At 43.5% G+C, this 26376-nt stretch overlaps 2 protein-coding genes across 3 annotated transcripts in view; both read right to left on the bottom strand.

Annotated features, from left to right (window-relative positions):
* LOC134539749 (mini-chromosome maintenance complex-binding protein) overlaps positions 1–7190 on the bottom strand; it is a 39532-nt gene extending 32342 nt beyond the window's left edge. The window contains exons 1-4 of the mRNA XM_063382018.1: positions 6978–7190; positions 2966–3057; positions 2678–2860; positions 2052–2153 (exon numbers count right to left, since the gene is read on the bottom strand). Coding sequence (XP_063238088.1) covers positions 2052–2153; positions 2678–2860; positions 2966–3049 — 369 coding nt within the window. The 5' untranslated portion in view covers positions 3050–3057; positions 6978–7190. The remainder of the gene's footprint in view (positions 1–2051; positions 2154–2677; positions 2861–2965; positions 3058–6977) is intronic.
* A 13391-nt stretch (positions 7191–20581) lies between these two features.
* The window catches only part of LOC134539599 (sterol regulatory element-binding protein 1), an 81454-nt gene continuing 75659 nt past the window's right edge, over positions 20582–26376 (bottom strand). Inside the window, exons 14-15 of one of the 2 annotated variants that reach the window (XR_010076339.1) lie at positions 25681–25974; positions 20582–25458 (exon numbers count right to left, since the gene is read on the bottom strand). Coding sequence is in view for 1 of the 2 variants with exons in the window: in XM_063381771.1 (XP_063237841.1) it covers positions 25760–25974 (215 nt within the window). In the remaining variant the exon portion in view is untranslated. Of the gene's footprint in view, positions 25975–26376 lie in introns of both variants that reach the window. The other variant, XM_063381771.1, reaches the window with a different exon arrangement.

The raw sequence follows: 26376 nt of genomic DNA on the forward strand, positions 1-26376 counted from the left end.
GGCGCCTACCCTCGTTGCAGTAAATACCAGAACCGCTACTGCTGGATGGTCTGCCCAGACTGATAGTCCAGCTAGCACGTCACTGCCCTGGGTTACTGTATGGAGAGTAATTATAAAAAGTAAATTTAGTGGTGTTACGTGAATAGTGGAAATTTGCATATAAATGAAATAATAATAATTGAAAAACATATGATTTTAATGGTTCTTAAATATTGGTGTGAAGTTACGTTTAAAATGAGATTAATTGAGAAACAACCAAGGTATCAAATCTAGGTGTTGGAAATTTGATGCAAATGACGTCACTAGAACACGTTGAATATCCTGCCGGGTCTAGCTGTAAGTTGTCGGAGGCTTGAGGCTCTCTTCGCAGGACCTCCAGGTGGTCTGCTGCTACACTGGAACTCTGGATGCTGTAATGCTGTAATTAGCGAACTACAGAGGTGCTGAGGTCGCCGGGTATCAGCTGAAGACTCGACATCCCTCTCGTCCTGGAAAGTCTGGTTGAATTATGGATTGGTCTCACCAATCTTCGTGGTCGAATCTCAGCTGGCGCTGCCCTCAGATGTCTGGAACCACTACGAGACGAAAACGGGACCGACGCGGAAGTTGGCACTCGAAGTCGCCGATACTCCCTATCTAGGATTTATTTAATCCAGATACAATTCTCTCAACTCGTAGAGAGGAGAATGCTAAGCAGGACACGATCGCGGATGACGCGAAATCTTCTATTTCTCGGGCGGCAACCAAGGCTTTGGTTCGCCCCAGCCCGAGAAACGTCTTCTCTCCGCAAGATGGCGATGGCGTCTCCCTTCTTCTTCCTAATATCTATTTACTGGCCTCCCTAGCAACCAAGGAGCTATCGATATCAGCAAACAGAATAAGCTGCATAGTGAAATAAAAACGTGGATGTTGGAGTGTAAAAGAATCGAACTAAGACCAAATGAATAAAGTTTCCAAGGAATAATTCTTAGAAGACCCTGAAGTTGAAAGTGTGTCGTCTATGGTAATAAGATGTGTCATATTTGTTATGCCTTGGTTGTCCTCTTTACAATCAAAACAATTAAATACATAATATTCGCTCATGGAATATACAATTAATATTACAATCATAATAAAAATAATAATATATAACTGTAAACAGTTGTACTGGTTACAATATTATACCAAACGTATTTATAATATCACTCCAGAACTTTTTTTATTATTTTATTTCTATTAATTATATGCATGCAAAATTATAATTAAAATTTTATTATGCCAAGGAAGTATAAGTTCTAACGCACATACGTAAGACACAAACTTTTTTTTTTTTTAATGGAGACGTATCTGGCTTAGTTTTGAAACAACCTGCTATGTGCAAACAGTTCCCTTCAAAAACTATTCATAGATGCATGTAGAAACATGTGATCACATTTTTAATCCTACTATACATATAGACTAGTTTTCATTATGAATATACAGGCAGCTATGGCTCTGCACCGCATGCCATGTTGGTTATGTCCGTTTGTAGTCTTTATTGTTGTCGTCCTCCGTCGTCCGTCCTCCGTCGTCCATGTTGTTAATTTTTTTCATTTACGACTTTTTTGCTTGGGAGCGTTATTTACATGCCTCTCTAAAGCTGCTGTTTCGTAACTAAGCTCTCTGACTGCATCACTGGACCCCCTTTGGTGACATGAAGGTAAACTGAAGTCTGCAACAGATTTGGCAGCAATTGACATAAACTTGATCTTCAATAGACTTCTAAGCTTCATTGTGAATACTGTTTTATCGGATGCCATGAAGACTATTCTTAAAACTTTCTAAGAGTGTTTCTGCTGAAGAGGATTGAACAACCTGTAGATCCTATTTAAAATAATTAATCATATTTAAGTTTCATTGTACTAGTTATTTATTCCTGGGATTTTTATTCATGTAAAAGCATTACTTTGTCGTAGATGTAATGAAAAATTTCTTAAATGAAAGACTGAGTAACAAGAAAAGAAACTTAATTCAACACAGCTGAAGCAACAGCTAAGCCCCTGCCTCTACGGTCAGTGAGCTGGAAAGGATACAGAGTGCACCCAAGGGTTGATCCCAGGTACTGGCACACAGTAGAACGAGTGTCTTTCACTGTGGACGTTACGAGCGGAATCCTGGACGAACTCCTCATTGGCCTGCCGAAACATGTCCATGTTAATATAGTACAGCACACAAAGAAGAGACTTTTCACTCATGCATGTTGATGAACCTTCCTGGCACTATTGCCATCATTAAATATATTTTTTATTGTATGCACATAATATTAGTTAATGACCCACTCACTGGAAAAATATAACACAAAATTCATCTACCTTGCCAAATTTCCAAGAGTTATTTTTAATATAAATCATATCTTGCAAACTGCTAACCAATCTGATGGCATCTTGAGAGGCATTTAAAATTATAATTTATATAAGAGTAATTATGATTAAAATTTTGTATATAAATTCAAATACACTTCCAAGTTGTTCCATAAACCACAAAGGAAATTATTTCCATCCCATTAAATTTTTTTTTTGGGAAATACCACCTCCTCCTTGGTATTCTTCCTGTATACTTCAACTTTCTTACAATATCAAATAAATATAATTTTGAGTGTACCCATGTCATTAAAACATTAAACTTAAATCAAATACAAAAAAAAAACAAGAATACCCACCTCCCAAGCAATGGTCTCCTTGAATTTCCCAGAGCGCACACTTGAACATCCATCTGCCTTGCTGACCACTTCGTACTGGCTCAGGTAGAACTCTGGATCGTACATGTCCTGGATCATGCCACGGAACCGCATCAACTGTCCGTCCACCAGCTCATCGGAGGGCACCTGGCATAATAACGGAATCTGAAGAAAAAGAAAAGAAGGAAAGAAATGTCTACTGCTAACTGACAGGCACGGCCAGGCATACACAACTCACAATACGGTGCAATTAGGACAAGTGAATCTCACCGATTCCCACGCATCGTCGCTCTTGAGGTGCTGACGACACTCCTCCGTGTTTGCCTCCCAGAACGCTATGGACCACGAACACATTTTCTGCTCTGGAAGATCAACAGATATGTGGCTAATTCAGTTCCCACATGTGATACAAGCAGAATTCCAAATGCAAACCTTCCAAATCATCTGGCCATTTAAAGATTTGTACTGTTTATTTCTGTGATAAACAAGCAGAATTCCAAATGCAAACCTTCCAAATCATCTGGCCATTTAAAGATTTGTACTATTTATTTCTGTGATAAACTTGCAAGTGTCGCATCCCTAGAAACCTCAAGTTTAGTGGATGCATGTACGGATGCATTGGCATCCCTTATAAGCAAAGATGGTCGCATCCACTACAATGCACTTGTAGTGGATCCCTTAACTTAGGGATCCATTAGGCTAGTATTCGGATGTAGCTTTGGATACGTGATATAGAAAAATTAACCCGTCAAGGATACACTATTAATGAACAACACAAATTTAAATCACTAAAATAAGAACACACAATCAGGCCAATCTCTATTGGAAAAAAGTTTCAGCTACGCTAATAAAAGATGAAGTACAACATGACAATGGCTGCCTCTCTCTACAAGCTAATATTCTTACAGCGTGGCTTTTCCATGAAGTAATAATAAAATTCTGAAAATACTTTTTTCAAACACTAGAGACATTCCTGTATTTATCCTGAAAATGTGTCTTTATATTCCTACTGGTTTCTGAAAATCACTGCTTATTGATTACATTACAATACCTGTGCACTGATGCATATGCCGTCATTTTTATAGTTTCTATGTTATATGAGGTGGGTGCCCCTATTGTTTTTTTAGTGCAGCAACTTTATTCTTTGGTTCTCGATAAATAAGTATGTGTATATTTTATATTTAGATTTTGTGACACAGTGGAAAGTAAAAAGAAATTTAAAAAAAAACCTAGTCCCTACTGTGCATCTAAACCCAAGCATCAATACTTGACACTGATTTTTTTTAGCAGTATCGAGGTGCGAATCACCGACTTGTTACATGCAAAAGCACATACAAAAAGGAATTATTACATTTGATACACATAAAGACAATTCCTTTTACGCATCAGATTATGTGCTATTGCACGTAGAAAGTCGGCACATAGCGCCTCCATGCTGCTAAAAAAAAGTGTTAATGATTGGGTTTGGATGCACAGTAGAGACTAATGTTTTCTTTATTTTTATTTATCTACCATTTCATCACTACATCCAAATATGTACAAAATACACACATTCTTATGTACGGAAAACCCCAGGAATCGGCAATGCAATTAAAGCACAACATGGCGACGGCCGCTTCACCACATAGGTCCGTAGGTTATCTCATGTGACCCATCATCGTAAATTTCTCAGAAACCAGTAGAAATTTAGAAATACTGTTAAAGGATAAATACAGGGACATCTCTAGTTTTTTTTTTTAAAGTATTTTCGGAATTTTATTATTACTGTACGGGAAAGCTGCACTGTCCAAGTGTTACCTTTCACAGAAACCAGAAGAAATTTTGAAACACTCTCTTCAGGTAAAAATGAGGAACATCTGTAGTGTTGAAGAACACCATTGTTGGAATTTGTGGTGTGTGTGTGTGTGTGTGTGTGTGTATACACACACACACACATACATACATACACATATACATATATATTTACATATATATATATTACGGAAAAAGGAATAAAATTTAAGTTTGCCCCTGATTGTTGTCACCGCCCTGCTGTCACCTTGATACTCGCTGCAACTTGAGCCTGTGGTTCTCCAGAGATCCTCCGGACTACAGTGTAGCAGAAGCAGTTTTCAAAACAATAGGGATGTTAAATGTCAGTACATTACGGCCGGGACCAAGACTGTTTCCCACCCATCAGGTACAATTATTCATGAAAACAATTATTTCTACTACTACTACTACTACTTACTAGAGTGGATAAAGTGGGGGCGAAAGCATATCTGACAAGGGACTATTGTAGATGGGGTAAAGATTGGGGGACTTCACGAAAAATAAGCTGCCTTGCAAGACTTACTGGAGCAGATGGTGGAGTGTTTTGTGCCTTGAAGGAGGGTTGGGAAAGGGGGTGATCCTCCCGACTATGGGAGATAAGTGTAGGAGGCTACACGCAAGGGCCAGGAGAACAAGGGGGGGGGGGGGGGAGAAATAAAGGCAGAGATGAAGGAGCAGAGTAAGTAACTGGAGAGGAAAACAAGGGAGGCAAGGGATGCGTACATGGAAAAGCTAATAGGAGAAGGGGGAAAGGAAATGGGGCGGAGGGTGAAGGGAGAGGAGGGAATAGAGGTGCTCAAGGGAAGAGAAGGGCAGGATTGTACGAAGGACAGGGAAAAGGCAAATTTGCTACAGGAGCAGTACCCATCTGCATTTGTAAGGGGCGAGGTATGGGAGTGTCGGAAAGTAGCAAACACGGTAGAATGGAGAGGTTTGGAGATAAGGATGGAAGAGGTGCGAAAGAGGGTCAGGAGTTTGCAGGGGAGGAAGGCATCTCAGCCGAATGGGAGAGGGAACAGTCACCTTAAGTTGGGGGGTGAGGAGGTATTTAGATAATTAACGGTGATGTTCAAACAATCCCTGGAGCAGGGGAAGTTGCCAAATCAATGGAAAGAAGCAGTAGGGAGGTAGGGATGAGACAAACCCGGCTAACTACAGACCAGTCATCCTAACGTCCTGGGTAGGGAAAGTAAAGAAGAGGCTGGAGGCCAGATGTGTGGTGGGAGTAATGAATGATCCCGGCTGGGTGGACGATAAGACAGCATGGATTCAGGAGAGGGTTCTCGTGTGAAACACAGATGGCGGGGTTGCTGGAGAATCTGATGAAAGTGGTGGATGGGGGGAAGCAGATGGATGCAATCTTCAGACTTTGAAAAGGCATTCGACAAGGATAATGGAGAAGAGAGAATGTCGGTGGAGGATGAGAGGGTGGTTAGTTGCGTAGGAGACCTCCTGTGGAAAAGAAGGCAGATCGTGAGGGTGGGTGATAAAAGGTCTGAAGAAGGGGAAGTGACATCAGGAGTTCTGCAGGGGAGTGTGTTGGGGCCCCTGTTGTTCATGATAATGATGAATGATATCGGAAAGGGGATGGAAGCCAGGATGAGAGTATTTACAGATGATTGCGTAGTGTATGAGGTGGTGGGGGAAGAGGTATGTCCGCAAGGTGACTAGAGCAGACTGGAATGATAGATGTAGGAGAATGGTACATAGCTGAATGTTGAAAATATGAAGATGGTTGGATTCACAGGGAAGTGGAAGGTAACGAGGGAAGTGTGTAAGTGGAAGGGGCAGGAGATAAAGGCCGAAGAGTATCAGTACATGGGTGCGACCTTGCCAATGCTTGGCAGGACCCTACAGAGAGCAGGGAGGAGAGTAGGGGAGAAGGCAGACTCCGCACTGGCCAGACCAGTGATGGAGTATGTGGCTGTATTCTGGGATCCCAAACTAGTGGTTGAGGAAACGGAGCTGGAGAAGGTGCAGCGTAGAGCAACAAAGTGAGTGATGGGTATGTGGAGAAGGGAAGGGCAAGAAAGGAAAATGCATAGTCCAACTGAGATGATCAAGAAGCTGGAGTGGGAAGCATTACAAGGTAGGAGAAGGATAGTCCCACCGTATAGAAATAAAGGAGAATGAGGCTGGGGGCAGCTGGGGGATAGGGTGCACAGCGGTGGGTAAAGAGGGCGGACAGATCACGAGTGAAAGCTCTACAGGAAATGGAGGTGAATAGAAAAGGGTAGGAACGCTTTCCTTGGGAGGTCAGGTAGGGAGTGGAATAAACTGGATAATGAGTTGCTACGGGTGAAGAATGCAAGGGATATGAGGAGAAAACTAAAATGAGGAAGTGAGTGAAATGGGATGACAGCTTGCCACCGGGTGAAAGGCCAATTGCGGACGTAATAACAAAATTCAATTCAATGGAAGGGCCACATTTAAACATGAAAAATTCACTAATTTAACGGTATGTACATACCGAGCTTAAATGAATCCTTAGCCAGAAATTATTTGAAAATTTACACTCTAAAGAAACACTAATACAACTTTAGTTCAATTACTATCACAATTACTATCCCCTCCCTTATCTATGATCACTACTCTTTAGGCCTTGTTTGCCCACTCTTTCCCGCCACAAAACATAAAGCCATAAACAATTACATGTTCTAGACACTGGCCATTTTTTACACTACATATAAGTTTTTTTGGCATCTCATTTCTTCTCAGAAGTTAAAAAAGTAAGAAGATAAAAAGAAAAAAGAACTAGCAACGTTTTTTTTTCTCCTTTACAATATAACAGAGCTTTAAAACTACAAATGCGAATTAAGATACGTCTAAAAATGAATTTATATTGGCAATACATGTAACCCTGCAAAAGAAATTAGAGATTAATTCAAAACATTGCCGTCGGCTGCGGTCTCGTGTTCGAGTCCGGGCGCGAGTTCTAGCGGGGTGGCTGGTCTGGTTAACGTTTTATGTTCCGGGAGGGCGCCAGGCTAGCTCGGTGTCTAACCAATAGGAGGGGGGGGGGGGGTTCGTGGTTCGTTGCCCCAGCGTGGTCCGCTAGAATGGTCGACGGTATTGCCTGGGAAATTACGTTAAAGAAGAATGCGTGGGATTTCCGTAGTAGCGACGTGCCTTTATTCAAGGGGTTGACGTCACACCATACAATTACTGAGCACAGACATGCCCCGGAGGGCTACTTGTCCGTTTCGAGGTGCAGGCCGGTACATGTTCAATGTTTCGTGGCACTGGTTACTCGGGTAACAGTATGCAGGCAAAGTACACTTGATGCATGAGAGGCGCGCACAGATGACGTGGCGCAAAGTTACATTAACAAAGTACACTTAATGAAAATTAGGCGCGCACAAATGACGTGGCGCAAAGTTACGTTAACAAAGTACACTTAATGAAAATTAGGCGCGCACAAATGACGTGGCGCAAAGTTACGTTAACAAAGTACACTTAATGAAAATTAGGCGCGCACGAATGACGTGGCGCAAAGTTACGTTAACAAAGTACACTTAATGAAAATTAGGCGCGCACGAATGACGTGGCGCAAAGTTACGTTAACAAAGTACACTTAATGAAAATAAGGCGCGCACGAATGACGTGGCGCAAAGTTACGTTAACAAAGTACACTTAATGAAAATTAGGCACGCACAATTGACGTGGCACACAGAGTTTGTGGGTGACAGGAGTCGGCCAGTCCCGTAAGCGATTGTTTCTACGCGGGTGCCGTGCCCACTGGGGTGGTACACGCACCGCCACTAAACTTGGCGAAGTTTCCCTTGCGGGTTTGTGGTCAGCGCGAAGGCGCGTGGCCTTAAGAAAAGTTCTGTGGTTTGCGGGAGGCGGCCCGTGCCGTATGCTGAAGAGCGACCCTGCGCACCAGGTGTGGTGCGGGGAGTCTTTACGTTTACGCGGTCGGATTAGGTCCTGAACCGTAAAAAACGGACCGGGCACGCACGGAGAGGTGAATAGAAAAAGGTTTGGTTTATGCTAAATGACTATATTTACCGGACGTTACTTGCGATGAAGACAATGGTTGTGGTCTCTCCGTGGGACGTAGGTCCGTCCCGGTCCGCGAGTCGAGTTGAACTGCCGAACTGGCATGGCGTCCAGTGGCGCGTCGGCCCCTGCCGCGCCAAGCTTGACCTCATTACGTTAAAAACTAAATGACTGCGTCTAGAAGAGACTTTAAGGTCGCAAAATTCGTAATTAATTGTTTGAGGGGGAATGGGTGTGGTTCGTCTCTAGTCCACTCGGATTTAGTGTGCTTTATAATAATAATAATGTCTGGTTTGGCCGTTCGGCTCGGTGGCTCGCTCGACTCGGGTGGGCCACGGCCAGGGGTGCGTTCCGTTAGCGGGAGAGTATACTGGCGGGTGCAGGTCGGGCTTAGGGATGGTCGTCGGTCGGACGACGTCAACATGTTGTAAGTGTTATATAGTAGATCGCCAATACGAATATACTCTACATAACCTGTAGTTATTAATTAAAGGCAATCCAACTAAAATTCTTGGTTTGAAATATCATGAAATAAAAAAATACAATCATCATTATAATTTGTAACATTATTCAATGACGTCGTCCCGACCATGGCCTCTAAGCCCGTGCTCCTTAACGCTAGTACCAGATCCCATTTTTGGAGAACACCCCTAGCCCAGCGGGAATGAGTCAGGCGAGCGCCCTGGGCGTGACCCCACTAGATTCAAATAAACTTCAGGGAACGAAACTCCAGGGGCACGACCCCATAAAACAATTAAGGAACAAGACATTAGGACACAATTATTAATTCACAGGCATTAAACAAGTGTGTCGTAGCTACTCCGTGCGAGCACCGCACACACGGAGTAGACAACGAACCTCATTACCAGTCACCGCGGCCATTGGCCTTAATTAAAGTGCCTGTGACAATGATCGAGTCAGATTAGGAGAAATCCAACAAAAAAGTTCCCAGTGAGACACTATGTTAATAAATTTACAGTCGCCAACTTGATTCCACAATTATTCAAATAATTAAATACTATAAAAAAGTTGTTAAGCCTTAAGCACCCATTTACCACGTGCTACCTTTTAATTGAGTACCTGGAACGTGTTTTTAGCTTATAATAGAGCACATTAAGTTGATATAAGTTTTTGGCACCGACTCACAAAGGAGGTGAAAGTTTCCCTCCCTTGCGAGGCGGCCATGTTCGGCAGTCTCCAATCACTCCGCGCCGGGTCAAGACTGTGTCCATGAGCAGCCTTCAATTTTGTTCCACCGATCGTTCACTCTGTACTTGAGTTAATAACCAAACCATTTAATTCATTGCTGCTCACGTAGACTCGACGTTTATATTGCGGAACCAGGTTTATCTCGACTGTTTCCTTAGTGATTCCGCACCGTGTCGCGGACCACGTGATTTATGGCACTTGCCGACTCCAGCCAACTCGTTTTCTCGTCCCCGTGAGACTGCCGCAGCAAATTCACAGTGTTATGTTAGTGTAGTGTGTTTTTTTTTTTGTAATCAGTGTAGTTAGTGTAATTGTACACTGCTCAGACGCCGCCTAGCGCATTATCATAGCTTTTGTAGCGGTTCTGCCACCGCATAGTGTATGTGTAGGGAGTACAGCGTACCCATGCATACCACCGGAGAAGTCCGTTGATTTAAAGCCAATTTAATATAAACTGTGTCGTCTACTATTATTCCGCACCATTCCGACCTCCACACGACCGAGCGGCCTCACAGCCAAGTAGGGAGTCTCAGGGTAGATTCCCAGCCGTGTAACTGGCGGGGCACGCGGGAGCAGAGGGCCCCCGACTTATCACCAACGGCCTAGTATTCTAATAGCCTGGCGCCCCCTATCCTGGACAACAGCAGCACCGCGACGCCCATAGCGCCCGTCAGGTACTTCCCGGGCCTTCTACAGAGGCCGGGTGACGGCATCATGAGTTATTATTTTCCTAAATTTGAAAGACAAACACTGATTATTATATAAAAATAATAGAGAAGAAATTCGCGCCGAAACAACCAGCAAACAAATTTCCATCGTCACATTTCCTCGAAAAGAGGAGGATCGAAAGCGTGACCTGAGAGCATCTTGCCCCCACGAGTAAAACATTTGCATGCTTAAAATTTCCAGCAAGTGAAACAGCTATCCGAAATAATGTTTCCAGCTAGTTAAAACAAACCTTGACGCCTACTGTTGATGCTCCTCCAAAACATAAATACCACCATGACACATTGCTACCTCGTCTAAGCGTGTGTACTCGCATGTGCGTTCCGAACGTGCCTCCATACAGTGCAGGGCATTCAAGTTCAACGTTACGAACACCAACCAAACTGACATATTGATTTTTAGAGAAGTTGAATCGATTGTTTTTAAAAAAAATGTTATCTTCAAGCATTCTGTGCAGTTTTTTTTATCCATTATCACTCTCATAATACAAAGAAGGTTATTATTATCAATGTTTCCTTACTAGTAATTTTTATTAATTAAAAATAATTTTCGGAACTTGATGCCGGCCCCACTGCCTGTCTTAGAATTAGTGAATTTAAATGGTGAAAGCAAGAATTTTGACTCGAGGGCAGGGTTCTGTGCCTCGTGGCTGCAGGCAGGGACACTTCTACAAAGGACTCCCCGGGCTTTTTAGGCCACCCAGGATGCCGTAACGATTAAAAGAACACGTGAATATAACTGGATTTATTTGCACATCACACGGTACATTACATCACATGGTACAGGGTGCCGTCACGTAACTGGCCGTATCATCGTCTTCGCACACACAGCCCTCAAATGGCAGCACTATATCACGGCTTGTGGAATTCTCCGGAGATACCCCATCGAAGGTTGCAGGCTATCCTGAGACTAGCGGTAGTGGAGATGAAGGCGCGTGACGCGTCTGGAGGCTGCGAGTAAGGATGCGCCGGACGGCGAAACAAATGAATGACTCTAACTAAAAAATTATAAATTAACCTAGGTGAAAACTGGAGTTAAAATATACGCGGCGGATATCTCCGCACCTAGCAAGGCCTACGCATAGGTAGGAAATACACGTGGCTGATTACTGAAGCTAAGACTGACGTCGTACCGACCATGGCCGTTAAGCCCTTGCTCCGCACCGCCAGTACCGTATCCCGTTTTCGGAGCGCGCCCCTTGTCCAGCCGGATTGAGTCAGGCGAGCGCCTCGGGCGTGACCCCAATAGACATAATGATATTTAAAGGTACGGAACCCCGGAGGCTCGAACCCATAATTCAATTAAGGGAAAAGCCATTAGTACGAAATTACTAATTACCCGACATGTAATAAGTGCGTCGTAGCCACTCCAGGCGAGTACACCACGCACGGAGCAGACAACAAACCTCATTAACAGTCACTGCGGCCACTGGCCTTAATTAAAATGCCCGTGACTATGATCAAGTCAGAATAGGAGAAATCCCGTTAAAACAATTCACAGTGGGACAATATGTTAGTAAATTTACAGTCGCCAACTTGATGTCACAATTTAAATAATTAAATACATTAAAACCATTGTTAAGCCTTAAGCACCCAATTACCAGGTGCTACATTTTAATTGGGCACCTGGAACATGTTTTAACTGGTAATAGAGAAAATTCAATTAATATAAGTTTTTTGAAGTCGACTCACAAAGAAGAGAAAGTTTCTCTTCCTTGCGAGACGGCCATGTTCGGCAGTCTCCAACCACTCCGCGCCGGGAACAGACGTGTGTACGTGGGCAGCATCCAAGTTTTCTTTCTTTGATTATTTTATTCTGTACTAAATCCTTAAATTTAAAACCTTTTATTAATTCACCGCTGCCCACGTCGACTCGGTGCGCATTTTGCGGAGCCGGGCCTAACCCGACCGTCTTCAGTGTGATACCGCGCGACGTATCGTATCACAGAACGTACGGTACTGGCCGACTCCAGCGAAAGTGTTTATACTTAAGGACGCCGTGCATATGCCTGCCGACTGCACACACGTAAGTGTTTCGCCGAATTTAGGAGCCCGCTCATAGAGCCCCCCCTGCACCCGTTAACTTTCGGCGCTGGCCGTCTCCAGCGAGCATCGACCCACGTCCCGCGAGACTGCCGCGGTAACCATTGTTACGTAGTGTTGTGTTTAGTGTTGGTAAGAATTTTTGTAGCGGGAATGAACCGCGGAGCGGACTTGTAGAGTGTACCGTGTACCCACATGGACCCCCGGTGAAACTCCCAAATTAAATGTATTCTCGCCAACTCGTATATAATTTTCCGTAATTCCCTGTCCTCCACACGGCCGAGCGGCCTTCACAGTCAAGGTAGAACCATTCAGGTTACATTCAAGCCGTGTACCTGGCGGGGCATGCGGGGGCAGAGTACCCACGACCCCACACCAACGGCCTAGCAGCCCGCTAGCCTGGCGCCCCTCCGGACAACAAGAGCATCGCGACGCCCGTAGCGCCCGTCAGGTACCCTCCGGGCCTTTCACAGAGGTCGGGTGACGGCAAGACTAGAATTAATACCGTAGGATAAGTATAAAATGGAAGTGTTCTGCAGATCGGAAGGAATCTGATACGGAGATACAGTTCAGGTAGATTAACATAATTACTAAGAGTCCGTCTTCGTAGTGGCGGGAGATCACGAATGCTGGGCGCGGGCACGGCGGTACCGGGGCATGGAAAACTCATTCGCGACCGCGGCACGTCACAGAAACTGATTCGTTATTAAAAGTCACTGTACACATTTGGCTCAACACCGCCCCGCGTGGGCAAAGTTGAATCTCCTGACAGAGGTCTTATGGCGTGAAGCGCGGGCACATTGGCGTGCTGACCATGACGTCGTACCGACGCTACCTTTAGCCGGTTCTCACCCGATCAGGGACCCTCCCATTCGGAGCGCGCCCCAGCCACATCCGGAACGAGTCAAGTGACGTAACAATTAAAACATAAGATTCTAATTACAAGGATATTTGTCAGTGCCATTAAATGAAATCCAGGATCTCATCAGTTTTAATGCTTGTAAACAACAGTCGTCCATGTGACTATATTTTCAAACAGTTAATTATTAGTGATAGAAATATTAAGCCCTCAGCAAACAGTTTCCAGGTACTAATTTTTAATTAAGTACCTGGAAGGATGTATTATATAAAATTATAACTTTAAGATAAAATAAAGGTGTTGGTGCGTGGCACGGAGGGGGGGGGGACAAGTCCTCCCACCCCCGCGTGGCGGCCATCTTCGGCAGTCTCCGAACACTCGCGGCCGGGGCGGACGTGTGTCCCGTGAGTAGCTTTCATTTTAAGTGCACCGATAAGTCTTTATGTTCAGTAAGTAAATATATCACAACCTCGCTTTACTGCTGCTCACGTGTCCCCGGACCATTTTCGGCAGAGCCGGGCCTATCCCGACTGCCTTAACAAACACCCCGCGCAACCTCGTCACGGGTTAACTCATTGTACTGGCCGCCTCCGGTAAGCATACCGACCCGCGAGACTGCCGCGGAGATTATGGTAGTTTGAGTCACGTAATCATGTAGTGCTATGTAGTGATATGTCATAAACGTGTACCAGTGCTGTGTGTCAATCGTGCATAACGGCGCATTATTAAAATAATTCAGACCAACTCGTGTGTAATTTCAGTGTCACATGTATAGGTATGCAGTCTCCTACACTGCCTAGGGCGCATCCTGTATCCACTCAGTAAGCCAATCACCACCGTAAGCCGACGTACCTAGCGGGGCACGCTGGGGCAGCGAACCCACGAACCTCCTCACGGTCTAGTTCTTCCAAGCTAGCCTGGCGCCCACCGGACAACGAATCTAAAGCTATGCCCTTAGCCCGCTAGGCATTACCCGTAACTATTCCATAGGGACGGGTGGCGGCAAATGGCGCCCCTGCGTGTGGCGTAACAAGCAAAATCAAAATCAGAAAAATCGTAGAATAAACAGGAAAGGACGAAGGTGAACGGCCATCTTGGACGCGCAGGGCCTAGACTTACTGGCGCGACGAAGAAGGCCGACAAAGGGTTCCCCCCCCCCCTCCACCGCGGCGACCTACTTGCGACGCGGGCGGGCGACGTCACGACTCGGTACCCCCCCTACTCAGTGGCCGTTTTCGCTCTCCGTTTTGTGCGGCCGTCCGGGCATTCCTTCTGCCCACCGTTCGCCCCCTCTCTTCACTTCGCGCGGCGGTCCCGGCGACCCCCTCCACCCAAGACTTGGATCGGCGCGCGCAGCACAAACACTGCCATTCTCGGCCTCCGCTGTGTGCGGCTGTCCGGGCAACCCCTCCACCCGGCTGTCTGAATCAGCGCGCGCAGCAAACTTCGCCGAAGCGGAACAACACGGCCACGTGCGCGCGGACGTAAACAAACACCGCAACTCCGTGTAGTGAGATGGCCTATCAACGGAAGACCGGCACGTGTGAGATCTGCTTCTGGCCTCAGGGCAGGTACCTGTTAACCGGGGGGAGACCACCACTACGTACGTGCAAGTGTGCACCGGGAGGCGGAGAAACGCAGGTGAAAACTGAGCCCTCCCGAAATCAATGGGACACCGACGCGGGACAGGCCCGACCCGCAGAGCCGAGAAGGGAGAAACCTACAGCAACCCGCCTGACAGCTGACACGCCATGGACGACACCTGCTGTCGGAGCGGGGCATCGGACCGAAGGCTCGTCGCACGCGCCGGAGACCACGGTGTCCATGGGCGGGAGAACGTCACAGGACAACCTCATACGGGACCTACCACCCCGCAGGGCGAACCTGCCAGAGTTCACTGGGGCCCCGCACGAGGATCCGCACACGTTCCTAGAGCTATGCGAAGAACGCCTGGCACAGTGCCACAACCATCAGTTAGAGTGGGCGGAGCAGGCCAGTGAGCAGATGCGCGGAGACGCGCGAGCGTGGTGGAGCATGTGGGAGAGGTTCGCCATGCCCTTGGATGAGTTCGCCGACGAATTCATACGTCGGTTTGACACTGGTTCGCCTCTAGTCGACTGTTTGGCGCAATTCTATGGAGCTCGCCTGCGAGAAGGAGAAGCAGTAGAGCCATTCATCGCCAACAAGCTCCAGCTGTTCCACCGCATTGCACCAGCAGTGGAACCCACCCAGGCACTGCCTACCATAACGAGCCTAGTGAAGGATGAACTCCAACCCTTCCTGCCAAACTGCCACCCCACTAATGTCTCAGTATTCGTGCGGGAGGCCCGGGACACTGAACGGAATTTCCACCGCGCATGTCGGCGCGAACCGACCCCGGCAGCACGGGGCAGATCCAGTCCCCCGGGAAACCGACTGGTTGTCGCACCACAAACGCCATCACCGAGGGACATACCAAGCTTGTTGGTGTGCCAAGTGAAACTTTATGATAGTGAAACTATTTTGGAATAGGTACATTTTGTACACTTTAATGGTCATAACAAATAATCGCAATTCTAAAAGAACATGAGTAAATAAAAATTACACAATTTAATCCCCACGATAGTAATACTATCTTAAAATATCAATGGTTGACAAACAAATGCTAGATTGGATTGTTATCAGTTTCTAGCCTCGTGTAGGACACAATTTTTTAAAACAGTTGATTTTTCATTACTAAACAGTGATTGGGTTTGGTCATGTTCTGGAATACCGTCTGAAAGTTATGTTACAGTTACAGTTGTATTCCAACAAGGTAAAGCTTATTCGTTACCTTACCTGGAATACTGCCCTTAGGAACTTTGTCTGTGCCGTGCAGATGACTATTTGGGGACGGCCACAGCAAATGTTTGTAAAATTTAATAATTTGTGATTGTTGATTCGTCATGTTGTGATAAATCATTAGGTAATCAAACCAAAATTAATAGAATGTAAACATCGTCTAGATTATATTATGACAGAACGAGGAGAAACAACACTGGTCAATATCTGCTCGAGCGATTGTAGTTATGTCGGTGGCTGGCCTTCGCAGCACTGCACTTGCTTGCTCTGCACTGCACACTGGCGTGTTAGGGTCGCACACTCAGGTACACTCGCTCTGGTGAGGTGGCAACATGCCATAGTGGTCTGTGCAGATTGGAGCACAGATGGTTGGTGTCAGTAGGATAACCATCCCATTTCTCTTTCACAATCAATTGTTGGCCTATAACTTTAGTGCCCCTGAGTACCCTAGAAGCCATTATACTGCACTTTAACACAACCCACCAGTGAGGTGAAATGCTGGGAGATAGATAGTGCCCACCCGCCCAACACATTATTTCCCATTATGCATGCCACATCATGTGCTTTAAAGATTATTTTCATAGTTTTGTAACAAAATGACATATTGCACTGGGCTGGCATATAGGTAAATAGCCGGGTCCCATGTAAAGTCCGCCGTGCGCCACACTAGCGGTATTCACCCATCAGGTCCACAGCCGGTGTCAGACACTGAAGCGTTAATATGCTAGTGAGTATGCTTGTTCAGGTTTATTTTGTAATGGAAGATGGACGTAAATACCTGTGGTATTATCGGTATATGTAACCGAAGACAAGACAGACTGGTACAGATGTTTCAAATATGGTTGTTGTGTGTTAAGTCATGCACCACCTTGCACTTGGAAACAGCATTCCTGAAGCAACCAATTCAGTCCAGATTGGGCCACCATCGGGGACAAACTCCCGTGGAACACCACTTATTTTTTTTGTTGCAATTACTGATTGTTAAATAGTTAATTTTCATTTATAAAACAGTTTCTTTTCGAGTTCGAGTACCCTGACATTATTTGAGCAGAAAGTTTCCAAGGATTTTCTTTGTAAAAGAATATATATTTTTTTTTAATGACTGTTGCTTCAAACAATTCTGCAGCTGCTAAACCCACTTTAATTAAATTTTAGTGATAAAGTCTCAAATTCCCCAAAGCAAAAAAGTTTGTTAAAATAAATTTTCATTAAGTTGTATACAGTAAAACCTTTTTGTTGCGACCCCATTTATTGCGACCACCTCTCTATTACAACCCGATTTGGAGGAACCGTGAAAAAATTGCCGAAAATCCGAAGAAAATCGGACAGAAAATAAGTTTCTTGTGGTGAGTAGCGTGTTGCGTTTCTCTTGCCGAGTACTTCCTGTCGACCGCTGTCAGCGCTTAACAACCCCTATTCCACGTCCCTTTGCCGGCAGGGTGCAGATAAAGGTTTTTGTGGCAACGTGTTTACGTTTAGCTTTTTGCGAGTGTCTAGTGTGGTACGCAGTTAAGGCAAAGCTACCTGCTGTATTTCTCTTGATTTTGATTACTATCGGTTGACAATACACAGCGACTGACTGGATGCACGCCCGCCTCGACTTGTTTTAACTGCAGCAGCGATGTTTATTTTGACAGCTCAAGCAATTATCTTTTCCCGTGGGTTGATAGAAAAAGGTCGCTTCACCCAGCATAAAAAAAAAAAAGGCTACGCCACTTATTCCCCGCGCAGGAAACACACTGGCTGCCGTCTGTCTACCCCGCATTTATCTTTCTTCTAACATTCCACGTCTCGCCTCTCGCGCGAGCAATAACCAATTACGAAGCGACCACGCATTGGGCCGTTTTATGCTTTGTTTGGTGACAGCAGCTTGATTTTATTCGGTATATTCCTTTTCATAGGACCCTTGCTATTAAAATACATTTATATTTAAGTTTGAAAGCTTGTATATTCCTTGCCAGAGATGACTGAACTCGAACTTGGTGTGAAAAGTGACATATTTTGACCCCTCCTTGACCGCTTTAGTACCCCATTCATAATAGCCCAATTTTACGGGAGAAGAGAGGGTGAAATGAGCATTTTCTCACTGAAGGTTTTTCAAAGGAAGCAAAGTTGGGGTGTTACAAGGGAGGACACTAGATGGTTTGTGTGTCTGGGAGGGATGAGCTAGCCTTGAAGAATATGAACGAGGGGAGGGAGGGGTGAGCTTATGCGTCATGAAGCCGCTGCCGCCAGCCAGCCGGGCGAGCTTCGTGTGCGCTCACTCGCGTTGCAGAACCTACCGCTGCCATATTTTTAAAAGAAATGTAACATTATTATTTTTTTGTTATTCTTACATGAACATTATTGGAAGTATTAAAGCAGACACAAAAATACGCTGTGTGTTAAAATTAACAGATTTTAATGATCTTTCATTTCGTTTTTTTTTATTTTTCTTCTGATTTTCACATTTTGGTCAAAATGTCCAATTTTTTGATGGTTCCCGAGAATGTATTCGTAAAATCACTGCTTCGTTAAATCCGGGGTTCGTGACATCGGGGTTCTAGTGTATTTAACTACGGCAAGCAGAAAACGTACATGTAAACTAACCAGTAAAAATAAACTGTATATTGACATATTTTCTTAGAGGTGGCCTGTAGGGCGACGGACTTGTCATGAAGGTTGAAGTGGGTTTAAAGCAAAGCTGTCTAGCATTGTGAGTGACAGCATCCTGCCATTGTACGGCCTTTGAATATATATACGGCTGGTTTCTTAGCGAGTGTGAAAAGGGGGGGGGGGGGGGGGGGGGTTGAAAACAACTGAAAATTTCGGAAAACATCTATTACGACCCTACCCTCTATTACGACCCTATTCCTGGGAACCGTGAGGGGTCGTTTCAGATAGGTTTGACTGTATATCTTAAAAAAAAAAATTACAATATTGTCTACATGTACTAAGCTCAACATTTTTTCTAGTGAATCTGGCACAGGTAGGCAGCACACTGGCTTACTGTACAACATTACAAGTAGGTAAATTATATTTTTTTTTAAATATTTAAAAAACAATGTAAAACACACATTGTTGATTAATTTTTATCAAATGATATTGCTATATCTCTTGTAAATTATTTTTAACCCATTAAAACTTCATTTAAAAGCACATTTGTGTTTTCCTTTATCAATTTGGTGAGCAATATTTTTGTGCTTTAACAAAATCATTATGCTCTGGGTATCTTAAGATAAAAGGAATTAATGGAAATTAATGATTTTTTTTCTCCCTGGATGAAGTGGGGAGCGGTCTTTTCAGTGTCGCCGGGTTATAGGTTGTGGTTTCGAATGGGTCATTACTAGGAGCTTAGTCCTTGCAAGCCCCAAAGACACACATAAGCCTAAGACTAATTAAAAAGAAACGTGAACACCACCGTGCCACCAAGTCATTATTTGTGCTAATCAACCGACACTGCAATATTAAATTTTTTTTACAGGCTCCATTACTACCTCCGCGGCTGGTTCACGCTCGCCAACAGTTAAACGTAATGCATTCAAGCCCCATGTGGCAGTTAGTTCCCTTGGTATGATGTGATGTAATGTAATGGTCTTTCGGTGGATATAATATGTATAATATGTACGCCACACACAAAATTTGGCAGCTCAATGCGAAATAATGTAACTATGTATTGAGGTGACAACAGGGTGGGATATTCTTAAGTGATATACAGGAAACTGATTTCAAGAGTCTTTAGGCCACACAACTCAACTTTATGTGTTATTGTCTATTAGCAATATCTTATTTGTAAGACATTTCCAAAAATAAAATATTAATTATTCAACATTAATCTATTTACAGAATATAATGTTTTTTAGCAGATAGCCACTATCAACTTAGACCTTCATTTAACTATGAATCGTGCTTTAAGAAAATGTGTTATTTAACACCAAATGTTTTCATTGAAAACTGTTAGAAGAAATCACTCCCCCATCATCACTTTTGACCTAGAATCAGAGCAGCAGCATAATGGAAGAAATATCCACATGTGTACAAAATGTTTGCTGGTTGTGGATAATGCATTGAGTCTTGCATACCATATTCCTGCACAAAGAGGCTTCTTGCATTAATTCTGCAATAGCAAAGAACTAGCAGGTCAATAGTGTGGCAAGCAGAGATATATTGCCATACCCACTAATTTTCAACGAAAGGTTTCACCTCAAGTCATGCTACTAAAATTCCCACATTGTGATGGAACACTAGCAGCAATGCTCCTTTAAACATTGCAAAAAAAAAAAAAATCCAAGTTTAATGTTAAAAAATAAAACCTGATCAATGGAAGGTGTGTGTTTTTTCCATACAGATACCATGGCCTTTGAAATAAGAAGTGGCAATAGCATTCAAGAGGAAGATAAGGAAATGACAGTAGTCATCAATAAATTAACTCGTGGCTTGTTTAATTTTTATTATATTTTAAGTTTTTTTTTAATAAAAACTTGCACAGAAAAAAATAACAAATATCAGAGCTCTAACAGAATTACCAGAATTACAAAAAAAAAAAAAAAAAGTAAATTTTATTCCTTCCCATCAGAATACACAAGATCAAAACAAACTGTATTATTAATAAACAAAACAATTTAACAACATATCAAACTTTTAAAATATTCATGGTTATACTCATAGAATAAAAAAAAATTCACTTTAAGTAATTTTGTCTTCATAAATATAATTTCAAACCAAACCAACAAAGGCTCAAAACTATTAACAGTTATTTCCATGGTGTTAAGAAAAAAAATTAAATATTTAAGATATTCTGGCTAGTACAAAGGAATTATTAACAATATTTAAACTATTACTTTAAATAAATTTTAATTCTGATCATTACACAAATAAATCAACTATAATTAATAAATATATGTATAGGTCTTGATGTTCTGAAAAACCTAGCCTTTCCTGAAGAAAGGTGTAACACCACAAATTTGCAATACCATCAGTGAGTCGATAATGTACAACGTAATGACTCACACACAGAATCAAATCTTTAAAGAGTTGTTTATCACATTCATGGAGTAAATGAAACGAAACAAGCATATGAGAAGCATCAACTCTCATAAAAATCTTTTAGGCTTTCACTTTGTAAATTCTAACCACAAGCAACAAGACTAAAAACTTCAAGAGAATAAGGCCCCGCCATCTTGGATTTTCAAAATTTTGTCAGTGTCTGCAATTAATTTACCATATTAATTTATTTTTTGTTTGTTTTGGAACAGGACCTAACTTATAGAGCACATGTTAAAAATCAAGTCTGAGGTAGTTGTGAAATAAATTACGCAGTCACGTATTTCCTCCCAGCACTACAAAGGAGCCTGTCAGAAAACACCTGATTATAAAAACAAAATACAATACAGTATTTATCCCTGTATTGGTCATAGATTTTATGTTGATTTAAAAAAAAAAAAATTTACCTTTTTTTGCTAGATTTTCAGTTTCAGTAAAAAAAATTAAATTTTTAGCATTGCACTGTGTATGTGTTTAAATAACTATCCTATGTCGGTTATTAAAAAACATATTAAGAATAAGCATAGACGTGGAACCCGGAGGGGGGAGGGTTGCCAGTGGAATTAACAAGCTTCTCACTGAGGGGGCCCACTTGTACTTGCAAAATCATAAGTCATAACTGTGAAACTGGTTTGATAAAAATAAACTTCAAAAGGGTTTTTTCATGAAAAAAATGTCAGTATATTGTAAATGATTTCTGCATACTGTATGTAAATGAACCAAAATATCGGCAGTGTACAACATAAACTCGTGTAGGTTAAAACCCAAACACAAAATTCTCTGCCCCCACCACCACAAAAAACACCAGGAATTTCTACAGGGACCCTCCTGAAGAATCCTACAGATTTGTGCCCCTCCCCGTGAGTACGTATGATTTGTTGAATTAAAATACAGTACACTCCCTATTTAACGCGGTTGTCGGGGGACATAACTTTTACCCGCGTTGTTGTATAACCGCGATGTTTCGATGTGACCAAGGTCAAAAGGCATAAAACACCGCCTGTGTTCTAATAGGTCGGCAAGCACGCACAGTATAGACGGCCCGCCTTTGTGCGGACTTTGCATCCGCAGTTTTCACTAAACGCGGGTGAGAAAATAAAAATAATAAATTTTAAAGATAAATAGTAAATGTTGAATTTTTTTTTTTCCGCATGCCGCGCACAGTTTGTCGCACGGCCAACGAGCGCGCCACACGCCGCCATACACACGTGCGGCACACAAGCTGCTGCCAGTCTCGTGGTGTCAGCCACAGTATCTGCTTCGTCTGAGTGTCCGTAACAAAGTAAGGGCAGTGTGTGCGGTTACACACGATTCTGTGGTCAAAGTCTTCTAAATAGAAAGGCCATAGTAATACTTCAAACCGAATATGAATCGCAAAGTACCGAGTTTGATTGACAAAATAAAAATTCTAGATTTACGTACTTACAGATAGCGTGTCTTTTGCAGAAGTATGCAGCAGATACGTGAAAAACGATTCTAGCATTCGTACAATATAAAATAAAGAATCGTCTATCGTGTAAAGTGGTTAAACTTTGTTATCCATGCTTACATTAAATTATAAATGGTCACATGTGGGATACAAAAATTGCGCCAAAATAATTTTAGCGCAATCAGTGGCGCCGTATTAAAAAGTCTGTTAAACGTTGTCTTTACTTATTCCATCAAACGCTGTGTCGAGTTGCTGAGTGTGTGTGGCTCGGATCAGCAAGTGTTATATTCCCTAGCCTCTGGTTAAAGGTCGGGAGGCCGCTACACATAAACATATCCGGGGCTTGTTTACTACCTCACGGCAAAAGTGGTACAGTATGGTTCACGTAAGTATTGGTCCACTGGGAATTCCTCGGCAAAGATTAAAAATACGCTAGCTGATTTACTTTACTATTTAATGTTAAAACATTATACCAAAGTAAAAAGATGAACGTGTATAATACAACGAATAAAATTACGTCTGTAGGTTCAAGTTATAACAAAACATTTATATGTCTCCGCTTGTCAACACACGTGAACACGAGAAGTGTGCCGACGGAAATGAGTGAACTACTCAAGGTCACCAGACTTCCCCCTTTCGGCTTAATCGCCCCTCTCATCACTGGCGCTTATATTCCACTCCTCCCGTCTACCCGGGTGTCTTGGTCGCATATTCTCGGCTCGCCTCTCCCCTCCCAGCGCTTGCCGTCAACCAAACCTATCCAAAATCAATCCCCAGCCGAGTCACGCTGGATAATGTCGCTGGACGGTGGGCTTTATCGGGTCCCCTGTCCGATGCTTTATTTGTGGGTTAAAAAAAATGTTAAGAACTAGTGTTTCAGAAAATAACACTGGGCTGGATTGGACCATAATTTTAAAACACTACAAGATAGAGGAATAATGTACGGAAATATCTTGTTTAGAATTTCACTGCGGACATTTTCTACGCCTAGGCTTTTTTCTGCCCGATGCTTAGTTTGTGAGTTACAACGCAAAATTATCCTAATCGGCTGTCAACCATTTATTCCATTGTTATTACAGTAGAACCTCGTTAATCCGTGACGCGCTAATTCGGGAATCGGATAATCCAGGACGATTTAAAAGTGCAGAAAAAAAAAGAGAAGTAAAAATTGTCAGCGCTTAAAATTAACGGCACGCGGGCCGGCCGCCGGCAAACACTGCAAGCCTTCGCATAGGCCGCCAAACTCTGCAACGCTGTTTGTACCGACCCTTTGTGCCGCCCCCTTTTCAGCTGTCACATTTGTCACTCTTTAAACTTGAGGGGGATGTCATGACTTCTGCTTCCCGTCTCCCTTTGTTTGTTTCCACCCGCCAACGCACGGCAGGCGCCTGGCGAGTGACGTGTCTGGCTGGCTGGCATTCGGCTGGACGAAGTGGGATGAGTGGGATGGGGGGGGGGGGGGGGGGGGGGGCCGCTACCCAAAATTTATGTGTGCAAGTTCAGCACGATCTTATCTTTCTCTCTTCGATCTTATCTTTCTCTCTTCGGCTGTTGTAAATGACCGTGAACTAATGGCTAGGCAGTGCCGTATTTTTTTAAGCCGAGACTGATTCGAAGACGGCCCTTACTGTGAACGGATTATCCGGGTTTATTACTTTTTTTTTACAGGATTTTAATTATCCGGGCATCGGCGGGTCCCAATTAACACGAATAATGGAGAGTTTACTATTTTTTATCCATCTGCTGCCAAGGCGCAGTAAGCCTCGGTAGATGTTACGTCACATGACCTTGGCCTCAGCTGCACGCCGGTGTCTGAGAAGCTTGACAAGACCTTCCGGGCTTTTAATCGCTAGTCCGTGAAATTCTGTAATCCGTGATTATCTCGGTCCCGACCATCACGAATTAACGAGGTTCTACTATTATTATTATTATTCATTTATGATTGGGGGACATGGTTTGACCCGCGATATACCCGATTCCGCGATCTATCGGGGCGCGGTATACCGGGAGTTTACTGTACCTCGGCAATGTGTGTAAAGGCTGGCTGGAGGAGGGGAAAATCTAAAAATAATCCAGCCAGTGTTTGAGTGTGTGCAATCTGAGAGTGCGTGTGGCCATGTAGCAGTACTAATGGTCCCTGCCCCTCTCGTGACTACATTGCTCATGAATTGGCATGGTAAACAATCTTCACGTGTCTATCTCCGTAGGTGTTTGTGACGCAACTGTGCCCCAACATTTTTTGTTTTTGAACGAGATTCCTCACACTTTCAACTGCAACTTGCCATGATGAAATTGCAGCCATCGTTGGTGTTTTGAAGTACAGCTTTTGTATTCCCTTGACCAAGCACAATTTTCTCACTGATTTTTGCGTGCATGGAAGGAACTGACAAGAAATAGTAACTTATTGCCTTTCCTTTCTTAGGGAAAGGCACGAGTAAAAACAATAAACATTAAGGGGTAAGGGAACCACAAATATAAAAAAAAAATAGTTTTCTTTTGCTTTGTCTTTTTGTTAGGAAGTGGATAATTGATGGGCCATAAAAAGGGTTTGGGTAGGGGGTCAGGGCGGGGGAAGTGAGAAAGGGGTTGGGTGGGGGGGGGGGAAGGCCGATAGAGCTCAGGACTACACAATAAAAAAGCAGGACAGAGAGCAGACAAAGGACTGAGGGTCCACACCAGTACTATAACGTGCCAATAGGCCGAGACGTGGACCAAAAAGACTTCACTCGTATCCATGGTACTCCAGGGAAGACAAATATATGGTGCGAACCATAGTTGAGGGTGATCCTCATTGGGGAAAATGTGGCCCATATTATAGATGCCATCCATGAAAAGGGCCGACCTGTCCGCAGGTAAAACACTGCATTATAATACAATACAAAATTGTACGAATAAAATTAAATGCTACAATGATTTCAAACACGCAAGGTTCACAACACGCTAGAACCTTAAAATTCAGAAATAATTGTAAAACAAAATTTCATACGTCACAAATTCATAAATTTTTGCATTTTTCTCGGAAGAAAAAAAAGAACACTTTTAGTTACCTAGCTATAGTACTCACCATACAATATGATTTTACTATGCAATGCCATGCCATAAGTTCAGGTAAAATTCTAAATGATGGATGGCGGGGATGAGAATCAGTTGGTGACGGAGGTGGTGCCCAGGGACCGCATGAGCCGGTAGCAGTCCTCCAGACGCTTCTTGTCGCCCAGCCGCTCCAGGGTCTTGGCCGCCTCGGCCAGCATGCCGGCCCGCTCGCCCGGGGAGGAGAGCAGGGGCGAGGGGAGGTGCCGGCACGCCAGGTAGAGGGCCGCAGCGTGCTCCCGCTCCCCGGAGCCTTCCTCCGACTTGTCTGCGGGCAGGCACCGCTCTCGCACTCGTCTGTCGGCCGGCAGTCCGGCGTGACTAGAGACAAGACTCTTGGATTTCATTTTTAAAACAGAAGATTTTAGTGCTATCGTTTTTATTTTTATAAAAGCTGGTTTATAATACCTGTTCCACCAAAAAGGTGGTAAAATTTATATATTCCATTTTTACAATAAAAATAACTTGAAAAAAAAAAATATGGCTGAAAAGATACATTCTGAACAACAAAAAATATATTAGCGAGTTTTTTGTGGTTTAAAAGTGATTGAATAAGAGATGCACGATAAAACATATTAAATTAATTTTTCTTATCCACGCACTTTGGAGCAATTTCTTTGTTCGGAAATGACATTCCTTGAATTTAAAACATTGAAAGATTCCTTTTTTT

This window comes from Bacillus rossius, chromosome 15 (genome assembly GCF_032445375.1).
Source record: "Bacillus rossius redtenbacheri isolate Brsri chromosome 15, Brsri_v3, whole genome shotgun sequence".
Lineage (NCBI taxonomy): Eukaryota > Metazoa > Arthropoda > Insecta > Phasmatodea > Bacillidae > Bacillus > Bacillus rossius.